General features: G+C 51.2%; 1 protein-coding gene across 1 annotated transcript; it reads left to right on the plus strand.

Moving 5' to 3' along the window:
• The first annotated feature begins 892 nt into the window (after positions 1-892).
• On the plus strand, positions 893-11,734 carry SHH (sonic hedgehog signaling molecule). The gene is made up of 3 exons (XM_065666806.1): positions 893-1,428; positions 6,192-6,453; positions 9,855-11,734. The coding sequence occupies exons 1-3, from the start codon at positions 1,120-1,122 to the stop codon at positions 10,559-10,561; spliced, it is 1,278 nt and encodes a 425-aa protein (XP_065522878.1). The 5' UTR covers positions 893-1,119; the 3' UTR covers positions 10,562-11,734.
• The last annotated feature ends 1,173 nt before the right edge of the window (positions 11,735-12,907 follow it).

The following is a 12,907-nucleotide window of genomic DNA, read 5'->3' on the forward strand; positions in this document are numbered from 1 at the left end:
TGGACCCAAGAAACAAAGAATGCAGCCCCAGCGTGCTCAGGAGAGCATCTATTTTTAATCAGATGACTTTTCATGCACTTCTGAAGGTACAGCATTATTTTAAAGTGGGTGATGGTCCCGAGTTTATTATTTAAAAAGGAAAAGAGAAGTGGCATTTAGCTCCCTCCCCACTGCAGCTGTGTGATACACAAGTCAGACGCACTAACTTCATATAACTGCCGCCTCGCATCAGGCTTGTTTCTGCCTTTAAAGTAGTCATTTATCAGCTAAAAGGTGAGTGTGGTTAAAAATGTATGTCTCCAGGAGGGAGAGCAATCTCCCTTTTCAGGAGGAAGAAACCTGTTATAAAGCCCTTTAGGTGGGTGCGCTCTTAAATGGCATTACCTCTACCCCCCCCTCCCCCCCTCCCCGGGCGTTAATATTTCCCCAATGCGTTTTTATTTGCACGGCTCCCCGATAATTCGGCATTTTATTTAACCGCAACTGCCCTTAGAAACTTGACTTGCACTGAGGCAGGCTGCTAATCTTATTTCCCGCACACCCCCCCCCCCCCCTTTCTTCCACAGAGGCATCTGTTCCTCTTGCTGACAAATGTACCATTCTGCCAAGAAAGTTTTTGAAAAAAGGAAGAAAAAAGAAGAAGGAAAAGAAACAACAAAAAGAAAACCCAGCGTGTAATTGATGTTATCCCAAGAAAGCGCGATCTCCACCCCGCTCAGCTCCAAGCCCTTCAGGTATAAGGAGGTAAAAAAAAATCTTTCAAGAATTTGTTGCCTTTTTGAGGGTTAAAACATCAGAAGACAAGCTTGTCTCGCCTTGGCCAATCAGCTCGCGGCCCTGGCAGCTATAATATAGAACTAAAGGCAGACTCCTCTCACAAGCGTCTTGCTTTGCTACCATTAAAATCAGACCCTTTTTTTGTCTCTCGATTGCTGTCTCCCGACCAAACTCCGATGTGTTCCGTTATCAGCGACCTAAAGCCTGCCATTCCAGCACCTGTCTTGCTAGGGATCGGTGGATAGTATACGATTCAGAAAGCAGACAAGGACATAGGAGGCGAGAGAGCTCTAGAGAGACAGCCAGGGATAGGCACAGAGAGCTTTGAAGTAATTGGATTCAATGGACGAAATGCTGCTGTTGACAAGAATTCTCTTGGTGGGCTTCATCTGCGCTCTTTTAGTCTCCTCTGGGCTGACTTGTGGACCAGGCAGGGGCATTGGAAAAAGGAGACACCCCAAAAAGCTGACCCCTTTAGCCTATAAGCAGTTTATTCCCAATGTGGCAGAGAAGACCCTAGGGGCCAGTGGAAGATATGAAGGGAAGATCACAAGAAACTCCGAGAGATTTAAAGAACTAACCCCAAATTACAACCCTGACATTATTTTTAAGGATGAAGAGAACACGGGAGCTGACAGACTGATGACTCAGGTAGAGCCACAGAGATACCTGTATTTGTGTTTGTTAACCTCTCTGAGCAATCCTAAAGGACGCATCTGTCTTAGTATTTTTGAAAGCCCCCTCTTTCCCTCTCCCCCTCCTCCCCCCGCCCCTCCAAACTCGGCTAGTTCCCCCCATTGAATGTAAATACCATCTCTCCAGACAAGTTAGCAGGGGCTGGAGCTATCTCGCTGTTCGGTGGGGGAATCTGTGTGATACTTACAGTCATTACCGTGCCATGGCGTTCCCTGTAACTTGGTTAGAGATTGCTGTTTGCATTTTGTCCCCAAGGATGCACTTTGATCAAACGAATTGCAAACAGCACAGAGGACCCCAAGTGTATAGTGACCGCCAGGCCACCCACTCATTATTACAAACGTACTCCTCGGTTGCTACGCCTGCTGACTTGATCTTATATATATATAGATATATCTTATTTTATTTCTTTTCTCTTTTTTTTTCCTCCTCATTTAATTTTACCCTTCATTACTACTATTATTTTCCCCTCGCGAGCATATTCTAAATATAGTAGGCATGCAGTCGTGCACTCACAAAAGGCAGCTGAAGCCGGATCGACCATTCCTCTCCTGATTCCGTATTATTATAGCTCGTATTGCAATACCATCATTTGTTATTGTGCCCATCAGAGCGTAAATATATTGATATTTCTTTAAGGATGCTCGCAACCAATGCTCTGGTACTTCCACAGGGGAGGGACTTGCAACTTATCGGCATTGCATCACCTTCTGTTTTAAAAAATCTGATGGCACAAGGTTTACAACTGGGTAAATATTGGATCTCGGGTGGAATCGGATTGCGGAACCATTTTATACAAAAAGAGAAAAAAGAGAGAGAGAGAGAAAGGGAGAGGGAGCGAGAACCTCTCCGAGAGTCACCTCATAATTGTTATTCATGCTCAATAGAGAGCTTGGTGAAGTCAATTGCTCTGCCAATCCCGGAGTTTCTGAAACTACATGCAATCTAGACACTGGAAATGGGTTTCCTCCAAATATAGGTCAACAGCGCTTTTTTAATATTAATACACTTAAGCCCCACCTTCAGTGCTAGAACAGGACTCGCCGGGAAGGACTAGGCGGGGAGTGGACGCGGGGAAGAGGGGGTGGGGGGTGGAATTTCCCAAACTCTCCCCGTTCCTCGGCCTGATTTTCCGCACGTTTCCCGGGTCTCCCGGGGCGAGGGACCGGCGGCCGCCACCATCTATCTCCTCCCGACCACCTTAAATCGCACCGCACCTCGCAGCGCCGCGGCGCGCCCCTGCTCGCTCTCCGCTGCCCCGCGTAGGGGTGCGGAGCGGAGCTAGTGCCGGTGCCCCGCTCGGGCGCAGCGCTGTCCGCGCCCCTCTGCGCACCCGCGGTCCTCCCTCCGCCCTCGCTGCCTCCGGTGAGAGGCGTGCGGCGCGCCAGCCGCATCTCTCGCATTTTCAGCTCCACTTACTCCCCTCGCGTATCGATCGCGCCGGCTCGGGTTTCGCCCTTTCCTCCGCAGCCCGGCGGCGGCGGCTCCGCGGGAGCCGGGCTCCCGCCGGGGCACGGCGCATCCCTCCCTGCGCGGCTGCGCCGGTGCGTGTGCGCGGCGGAGCGGGGCGGCGGGGAAGGGGGGAGCAGGGAGCCGGTCGGGAGAGGTGGGCTGCGGGCCGGGGCGGCGGGCGGGCTGACCCCGGCCCGGCGGCTCTCCCGGGGCACGCCGCGCCGGCTCCGCGGCTGGCCGCTCTCGCTGCATTAGCTGGCAGCGTCTGAACTCCTGACCTTCTGTCAACTTCCCTCAGACGAACGAAACGAAAACAAATACTTTTTCCGCCCCCCCTCCTTCAGTGCTTATTCCCGTGCCTTAGACACAAAGGGGGGAGGTGGGCTGAAGGCGGAGGGGACGGGGAGGCCGTAACGCCTGGAACCCGGTGGCAAAGAGGGGAAGCGAGGTGTGTGGGGGGGGGAACCGAGCCAGTCTCCGTCTCCCCCGGGGCGAGGCGGGCAACGCTTCTGGGGAGCGGGCGGAAGGGTCGCCCTGGACCCCTACTTCCTCCCCGGGCACGGCCGGGCCGGCAGCTCCCTGAGGTGCCGGCCTGTCGCTGGTGTCCCTGCCCGGCTTCTCTCTCCCCCTCGGCCAGCGACCTCTCGTTAAATCTCAGCCTTCAAACGCCTGCTTCGCGAGCCCTTCAACCATGGAGAGACCTTTCTTGAATAGAATCGTTAAACTTGCAGAATAGTTGCCGAATGCATTAGCCGCCAGTTAATATTAACTCCAGAAGGAAGGGGGGAGAAAACGCAAACAGAGGTAGGTAAGTCAGGTTCTCAACTTTGCAGGTGACAACAGGAGTTTGCTGAAGGTTCCCCCCTTCCTCCTTTCCCTCCCCCCCCACCCCAGCCATTGGCTGGATTCTGGGGAGAGATAAGGAGGCCAGGTCAGTATGATAAAGCTGGAATTTGTATGAAATAAAATAGCAATCTCGTGTAATGCAGGCACACAACCGGTGCGTGATGTGAGGAATTTAGAGATCAACTTGGCATTTAGGAAGCCCACCAGGTTGTTTACACTGACAGGTACCTGTTAAGTGTTTCCTTCAAGCAATTCATTTGTGAAGAGATTAGGAGCTGGCAGGAGAGGGCTTGTTGAACAACTTTGCCTCCACACAAAGCGTTAGTGGAGGCAGCCCTGCTGAGCTTCACGGTGGCTGAACAGAATTGGGCTTGATTTGTGGCACACGACCCAATGAATTAATAAATAGTCTGGGCTTCACGGCTTTTGACTCTGACAATCCAGCTCAGGCAGTGTAAAAGGGAGGAAGGTCCTTTTAGGCGGTCGTTTCTCCTTTATTTCGCCTGAAGCCGGGAGCTGGTGCTGGCAGGGCCGGAGCGGGAAGAACCCCGCACCGCTGTCCGCACCGCTGCCAGCTGCCTTCCCTGCGCAGCAGCGGGCCAAGACATCACCTTGAGGCGCAGGGCAGTTGCCTTATCAGTAGCTGAGACGTTTGATCCTTCGCTCCCTTTCCCCTGTAACTCGGTGGAGGAACATGGCCATCCTCTCAGGTGTATGAGGGGGAGAGAGGAGAAAACAAATTAAACCCAACTTCCTTGTGCTGCTGCGCTTTGTTGCCGGGAACAGTGCCGTACCCCAGACACCCTGCTCTTTCCATAAAACGGTAGGCCAGAGAGTCCAAAGTGAGCTCACGATTGCATTTTATATCTCTTGGGAACTTGTGTATTGCTGGAATTGCTTTTTATGGCTGTTAATAGACACCCGGGAACTTTCTTGTTGAACAACCTTGTCACGTCCCTAAAAGTAGCGTCGTCGAAGTGATGGAGGGGCTTTGCCTTGCTGGGAGCTGTGAAGGGGGCCTTTGCGGTGTGTTAGTATGTGTGCTGGGAGCACACTTGAGGGAATGGTCCTGCAGAAGGCCGAACATCCCGGTCGGGCCAGGAAAAGCGAGGGAAGAGCAGCTCACTGCATCCCGTCGGGGCTGTAATCCACATTGGTATCTGTACCAAGCGAACCACCTCCCGTATATCAGCGAGTTATTTTCTTCTCAGAAGGGGGAGGGGAGGGGGTGGAAGTTGGCAACGTGTGAGTTTCTAGCTGTACCTTTAGCCAAGCCCTTTTCCATGCTTTTGGTGCTGATTTACTATTTCCGGGGGCCTACGAGCCCTTTTTCCCTACCCGCTGTCATGTCTATTTCTGCTTCCCCCCCCCCCCCCCGCCCTTGGCTAAGATCCCCCCGCTGCCCCAAACTTTCAGGGTTTCATTTGGCGCTCAGCCCCCTCCACCGCTGTACCCACTTCCCTTTCCTTCGCCCCCCCCCCCCCCACTTTGCTCGGTCCCTTCAGGACCCCTGTGCTGCAGGCCCCGGGGAAGGCCGGTGGCTCTGGAGGCGCGATGGCGAACCGTGTAGTGCTTCTCCACGGAGTTGGAAACGTTTCACTCTACACAAAGAGTCTCCTGGCCTGCATAGCATCCTTGCTTCGCTTAACTTCCCTCCTTGGCCCTCCCTTGCTTTTCATCTTCCCACTAAGAGCTATATTATTGTATGGATTTGCTCGGCTTTGTAGGAGAGCGCCGATGTATGTTTGAAGCGGAGTGAATGCTCCCAGCCCATGCTGCTTTGAGGGCTCTAATGAGTGATGGGCGAAGGGAGAGAAAAAAAACCCCACCCCTCCCTCCAGCACATAAAGGCTGTTAACATGTATTGAGACCCCTTTCAACACAGAATTAAGCTGAAAAGACCCGGAGAGACATTCCGGGAGGGAATCTGTGACTCCAAGATATATGGCGAGTGTTTGCTCTCGGCAGAAACTTTGCTCTCGGAAAGGGGACAGGGCACTTAGCGGCAGGAATTTTCTCCTTGCAGGTGGCTTTGAGCCTGCACACTCACACCCCAGGGCCGGCGGTGGCGCTGGGGGTCCCCCTGTCCCTGCGGCAGGTGCCGGGGGAAGGGGCGACTCCGTCCCGCTTGGTCTTTGCGGTGTTTCAACCCCTCTTCCTCCCGTGTCCCTAAATTTCACCCCCCCTTCCTCCTCCTCACCTGCCTCCCTGTTCCTCCCCGGCAGCGGGAAAGAAGATGCTCAGCCAGGGCTGAGCATCGTGCGGCACGTTTGAAGGGGAGGGATAGAAGGGGGACGACTAGGCCCATTTGGCTGGGGAGGGGGTGCAGGTTGCTACCCTGGGGGGGAATAGATGGTGAAGGGGGTGCCCGCCCTGGCTGGAGCACCCCCGCCATGCGCCCTTCCCCGTGTGCCCTGCAGCGCTGCAAGGACAAGCTGAACGCCCTGGCGATCTCGGTGATGAATCAGTGGCCCGGGGTAAAGCTGCGGGTGACAGAGGGCTGGGACGAGGACGGCCACCACTCCGAAGAGTCCCTGCACTACGAGGGCCGCGCCGTGGACATCACCACCTCGGACAGGGACCGCAGCAAGTACGGCATGCTGGCCCGCCTGGCCGTCGAGGCCGGCTTCGATTGGGTCTACTACGAGTCCAAGGCGCACATCCACTGCTCCGTCAAAGCAGGTAAGGCGGGCAGCCTGCCCAGGGGCACGTCGGGGGGTGTGTGGAGGCCCCGGATCAGCCCCCCAGAGCCTTCTCCGCCTTTCCCGATGCCGCCCGGGCTCCCCCCCTCGCCGTCCCTGCACAGTCCCCCCATCAGCCCTGCCGACTCGTCTGGACCCCCCTCGGGGGTACGGAGTGGGGCCGTCGATGGCGCAGCTTCTTAGGGAAGGAGGGAAGGAAAGAATGGGGAAAAAATAAAAAAGGGAAAAGGGAAAAAAAAAAAAAAAAGAAAAGAAAACAGGCCAGCCACTGCGGTACTTTTGGACAGCATTTTTATTTGGGTGATTTGCCTGCCCAGCCTTCCCCCGAGCGCTGCGCCGCAGCCACACACCCTTCTCCTCCCCCCGTGGGATCTGATGCTTTCCCCATCCAAAGAGCATGTTCAACACAAACACTAGTGGCCGTCTCCAGCCGCCCCGCTGGCTGCACGCCCTTACTCGCGATCGCTAATCTCCAGGAAAATAAATAACTAACGTGGTCCCCTGCGTTCTTCAGCGGTAGTCGCTAGGAAATTCCCAGATAGGGATACACATACATATAATTTTTTCCCCTCCCCTCCCCTGTGCTTACAACGCCACACGCTGTCTCAACCCGGGAACAGCTCGCAAGAAATCCTCGGCTCGCAGGGTTCATTTTCTTGACGCTGAACACTTTTCTGGGGGGAAGCAAAACGTCTGGCAAGTGCCAGTCCGCTTCCCCCCGCCTCCCTCCACCCGCCCGCATGGCAGCTAAAGCGCTTTATACAACATCCTCTGGCCCAGCAGCCCGCTGGAAGTGTCAAGAAACACTGGGTTGCGAAAGAAAATAATGGGCTTTCTTTAAGTATAGCCGTTTGCTTCAAAACCAGCGGCCCCACGACGGGGAAACAGGCATGGCAATGCTGCAAGAGGGGGTCTGCAAGAGGGGCTTATCCCCCCTGATCTATCCCAAACCTCCCCGGGGTTGAGCCGAGGTAGCACCTTTCCCAGCCCATGTGGGCTTTGTCCTGAGAGCCTGCTATGGCTTTTGTTCAGCTCCCTGGTCCTTTCTAGGCAAAAGGAGGCCCTTCAAAGCTGTCAGCCCTGCGGTGATATGAAACATCCCTTTCAATAGCAAAGATGAGCTTTATAGCGCAAGGTGTCAATTGTGGTGCGTGATGACCCTAGGCCAAGCGCACCCCCTAATCCACCCCAGTGGGTGTTTCATAGGGCAGGAGTAACCCCAAGCTGCTCATTGAGATTCGGCACACACGGGCTTGGGGGCAATATTTAGAGGGTGTCAGGCAGGGTCGTGTGACTGTACCATGCGGGCTGCAAGGGAGCAGGCTTGAATTCCACCCACTCAGCCTGATTTCAAACTGTCCAAACCTCCCTTCATGACAGAGCATCTTATGAGAAGATTAAACCCCATAATGCCAGGCAGGAAGATTCTTTATCTAGATCTCTGTTTGCAAAAAGTATGATCCTGGAGACTGGAATGCAAAGAAGAGTTCCCCCAAGGCCTGAATTATTGTCACCAGGACAGAGGAGGGAGAGGCAGGGGTGGTAAAAGGGACATTGATAATGCGCTACAGCAAGTATTTAGAGCAAGCTTCTACATTTAAAATTCAAATACAGATCTTGAGTGCCTTGGAAAAGTGGCTCTGCTGTGCAAATAGTGCTTGGAAGGTCCTGGGTTTTTTGGAGAGTATGTGTGTGAATTGGCACATAGGGTTTCTGCACCTGAACAAATAGGGAGGGGGAGGAAAGGGGGGAAGAAGCTGGGAAAAAAATGGAAGTGTCCTCTCTTCCAAGAGTGGCTGCATTTATTACATGAATCAGAATGACAATGCTGATCCTTTATTGGATTTTAATTAGAGAACCCAAACAAGCACTGCTCAAAGAAGCAGATTTTCACACCTCTGCCAGTTCACTGGCATGTTTGTAGAGCTGCTACACTACTAGATCTATTCATCAAGTCCCTGAATATGCAAACAAAGCTCTAGCCAGACCTTTACCGCCGGCTTGTAGGAAGGTGTAGTTTGCTGGCAGAGGGCTCCACATAAAGCACATAGCTTGTTTGTTGCCATGTCCTCCCTGAAGAGGCCTTAGAGATCTCGCTGCTTCATTTCTGAAGGAGAAGTGATAAAGTCGTTAGCAAATCAATAACGGTCTAATTTTCACCCTTCCTCTCCTTCCTGAGAAAGTCATTAGGAGACCTTCCAAGGATTTATTTAAATCATAAGAGCTTTAGTACCAACCACAGAGGCAAAATATAAAATCTAACCACCTTTAGGAGATAAATCACCAGGACTCTAAACTGGCTTAGCGAGTAACTGGGAGAAAGCAGGAGAAAGCAAGGGAGGGGTAAGGAATGTCAACAGCTGTAGCAAAGATGCTTCCTACTGTGACATACTGTATGATACTACCCAATATACGAAAAATCAGAGCTTTTAGGAGCACTGCAGAGTTCCTTGGTAAAGTCAGAGATCAGCCTGGAACAGGGCAGAGGCCCTCTCCCACTGCCCCTCATGTGGCTCAACTTCCAGAAGGGGATTTGCAAGACAGACTTAAAGTCTCACAGCTATTTGTTTTCTGTGATTGTCATTGCTTGCCTCCGTACCACTGGAAGGCAGCAGTAGCTGGCAACAGCGGTAGCTGATGACAGCATTTTGTATCTAAACTGAGTAGCTTCAAGAGCTGGAGGAGGTGAAGGAGGGCTCTTCTTGGGTCTGGAACAGGCATGGGGCTGGCCGGGGACACCTTGGGTCAGGGAACAGTATCCTTCTTCCAGTTGGGTGGGAAAGGCAAGGAAGATGCTATCTAGGGCGATGCTTTCCACTAAGGCAATGGGCAAATTTATGTGCTCCTCGTGGCAAAGCCTTCTCCTGCTCTCTGCTGTTTGCTGCCCAAGATGCAGTCATTCAGTAAGAGCTGAGTGGGGACTCCGAGCATTGTGAGCATGGACAGTCACCTAGAGGAGAAAACTTATGCCAGGAAAACCACCTTGCTTTAAAAGCCTGAGAGTTATCTGTCATCAAGTGTTGGTGCAGGGCAAACCGTAGCCAAGTGGGAAGCTCTTCCAGAAGAGATTTGTTCTGGAACATCTTTCTCAGCAGGAATATTTCCTTAGTGAGACAAACCACCCTTGTAAATCCTAACCCCCAGGGAGATGCATCGGCTCAAATCTGGCAGAAAGGGAACTCTCACTTGACCTGCTGAGTGCAAATGGGGCATGTTTGTAGATGAGGATGGAGGAATTTTGGAGAGGAGCAAGGCTGTGTCCTGCACCTGTGCCTCTCAGGGGGAATGGGGTGTCCGGGGAAGTGGGGTGTTCCCTCATGCCCCAAGCCCTGACCTGGTGGATGCCCCCTCTAACCCTGCTGCGCCTCTTTCCTTGCACAGAAAACTCGGTGGCGGCCAAATCCGGGGGCTGCTTCCCTGGCTCGGCCACAGTGCACCTGGAGCAAGGCGGCACCAAGCTGGTGAAGGACCTGAGCCCTGGGGACCGTGTGCTGGTTGCTGATGCAGAAGGACGGCTTCTCTACAGCGACTTCCTCACCTTCCTCGACCGGGAGGACGGCTCTCACAAGCTCTTCTATGTCATTGAGACACGGCAGCCCCGGGCCCGGCTGCTGCTGACGGCTGCTCACCTCCTCTTCGTGGCCCCCCAACACAACCAGTCGCAGGCAGGGACCCTCAGCAGCCAGGCGCTCTTCGCCAGCCGTGTGCGGCCCGGCCAACGAGTCTATGTGTTGGGAGAGGGAGGGCAGCACCTCCTGCCAGCGGCCGTGCACAGCGTCTCACTGCGGGAGGAAGCTTCGGGAGCATATGCCCCGCTCACTGCCCAGGGCACCATCCTCATCAACCGGGTGCTGGCCTCCTGCTACGCCGTCATTGAGGAGCACAGCTGGGCACACTGGGCCTTCGCTCCCTTCCGCCTGCTCCAGGGGATGCTGGCCACCCTCTGCCCTTCCAGCGGTGGGACCCCCATGGATGCCCCCACCTCCCCTGGCATCCACTGGTACTCTCGCCTCCTCTACCGCATCGGCAGCTGGGTGCTGGATAGTGACTCTCTGCACCCGCTGGGCATGGTGGTGCCGTCCAGCTGAGAGCATCCTGCGCTGCCCTGGCCGACAGTCAGCCTCCGAGGGAGAGACAGAGACACACAGGGAGAGAGAGAGAGAGAAAGAAAAAGGAGAAAAAAAGGAAAAAAAAAAAGAAAAAAAAAAGAAAAGAAAAACCTAAAAAAAAAAAAGAAAAAAGAAAAAAATTACATATTTTTAAAAGAGCACGGATTAAGACCTAAAAATAATAATAATAAAATAATAATAATTAAGTAGGACAGTCCAAAGTAGACTTTAAGGGAAACAAAGACCCCAGGAAGTTCTGTTCTGTTTAGTTTATAAATATATATATATTTTTATTTGTTCTTTTGTTTTGTTGTTTTGTTTATTTTTTGTTGTTGTTTATTTTTTTTTTCCTCCTCTCCTGGATATTTATTTCTTTGGTATTTTGAATAGATGTTTTAAATGATATGAACCGGACCTTCAAGAGCCTTAAATAGTTTCTTTGATAATTTATTATCATGTGAACTGTACTCATAGGGGAAAAAATTATTTTGTGAGGCCAAGCGAAACTGCGCAGAGTCTATTTTTCTACATGTCACGTGTGTCCTGACTTTCAGAAGGCAAAGTTCTGTACGTTCCCATCTCTCCATTCCATTGCTCCTTCATTTCAGCAAGCCTAAAAAACAAGCAAGCAAAGAAACACACCGAAAAAGACAAACTTCATGGGGGTCCGTAAATTATATTTTTATACACAGAATTGTAAATTAGATTTTTTTGAGAGATCAATACTTAACTGAATCACATTTCATTTTTTGAAATAGTGTAAAATATTGAGAATATATTATTTTAATTTAAATAGTTTCAAATGTAACGTCATTTCCTGTATTGTTTTCCATGTTTTGCTTTGTAAAAAAAACACCATTTGGCCACGTTCATGGAAGTCAAGACTGTTACACCACCGTTTTATTTGCAAAAACCATAAGAAACTTTGTTATTTTTAACTTCAAAAGAAAAAAAAAAGTTTATTAGAAAATAATATTTTTTAAAAAGCGCACATGGCGGCAATTCTGTGACGATGGAGACGATAGTTTGTACAGAGGGGAGAAAAGGATGTTTTGCATTAATAAATTGAGAAATAACTGCTGTAAATTTACTAAAATGTATTTTTTGAATATTTTGTAATAGTTTTAATAGTTTTATAGAAATAAAATGTGCCATGCACAGTCTGGTTAGTATATAATAACTAAGAGTTCCTGGTGCATCCCATTTTTTTTCCCCCTTTTTGCTTATTGGTTTAGGAAACGTTGCCTAAAGGAGTGCCCATTATTTTATTTAGATGTGTTTCGTATAACTTTTAATTTTGGTACTTTAATTAAGGAAACGAATCCATCACATCTGCACGTAACCTGGAATCTCTTGTACTAACAGTAGAACCTCACTCATTTGCACAAGCGAGTGGGAGACGTGGTTTCCCTTCACTGGAGCCTTGGCTCCCTGTCCATGATTAGGCGATGTTTCCCTCTTCCAGCTCCAGGCCCAGCTCCATGTCCACCTCCTGATCTGGTCCAGAGACCACAGACGGCTCTGAAAAGTGATTTATGAGGGTGCTCTATCACATTTGCCCTTCGAAGCATGTTAATCTAAAGGCAGGCTGCTGCTGTCAATTTAAGGCAGCACCAGGATTTTAATCAGTTTTAATTTGGGTGCCCAGAAGATGGAAATCTGGGGGAGAAACACTGCCTTTGATGAATTAACAAGGATTCATGTGGCTGGAAGAAGGAGATGGCCGCTTGATTTTACTGGCCATATTGCCTGAGTAACGTTGCCAGGCTTGGGGCCACCAAGAAAAGAGCAAACATCTTTTGCTAAACAAGAAAAAAAAGGGAAAAAAATTGGTTCATTTCTCATGAGAGATGTTCCTTAGCTGTGACGCATCAAAGTCCATCCCAAGCCATTGATGGGTGAAGTATTGGAGATGTGTTCTAGGATCCGAGTGGTGGGGGCAATGATGCATCCTCCGGCTGGTCCCAGCCCCAAGCCCCACCAAGGTGCTCGTTCTCAATGGGTGCCAATGAGTGAGGTTCTGCTGCACCGTGTGCTCCTCCCCAGAGGGTTTCCAGGATCCCTTTAACAATTTTGCAAAACATTGTGTGTGTGCGTGCCCATCTGTGACAGGACCGTGCTGGAAGGGAGCTTTCCTTGAATGTCTTCTCACCTTTTCTTCAGTTTCCATTACTCGCTGGTGTAGGACGTTCATCCATCGGGCAGCATTTTGCTCCAGAGATGCAGCTGTGTCCTCCCCCAGGATGGACAGCAGCTCCATTGACCTCCTGGTATGTCCCTGCCTGGGGCCTCCTCCAGAGAGTGTAGAGCATGCTCTTCCATGCT

The sequence above is a fragment of the Lathamus discolor genome, chromosome 2, assembly GCF_037157495.1.
Source record: "Lathamus discolor isolate bLatDis1 chromosome 2, bLatDis1.hap1, whole genome shotgun sequence".
In the NCBI taxonomy this organism is placed as follows: Eukaryota; Metazoa; Chordata; class Aves; order Psittaciformes; family Psittacidae; genus Lathamus; species Lathamus discolor.

Coding starts and splice junctions, on each gene's coding strand:
- SHH (XM_065666806.1), top strand. CDS start 1,120: ATGGACGAAATGCTGCTGTTGACAAGAATTCTCTTGGTGGGCTTCATC. Junction 1,429..6,191: donor CTGACAGACTGATGACTCAG/GTAGAGCCACAG, acceptor TGTGCCCTGCAG/CGCTGCAAGGACAAGCTGAA. Junction 6,454..9,854: donor CCACTGCTCCGTCAAAGCAG/GTAAGGCGGGCA, acceptor TTCCTTGCACAG/AAAACTCGGTGGCGGCCAAA.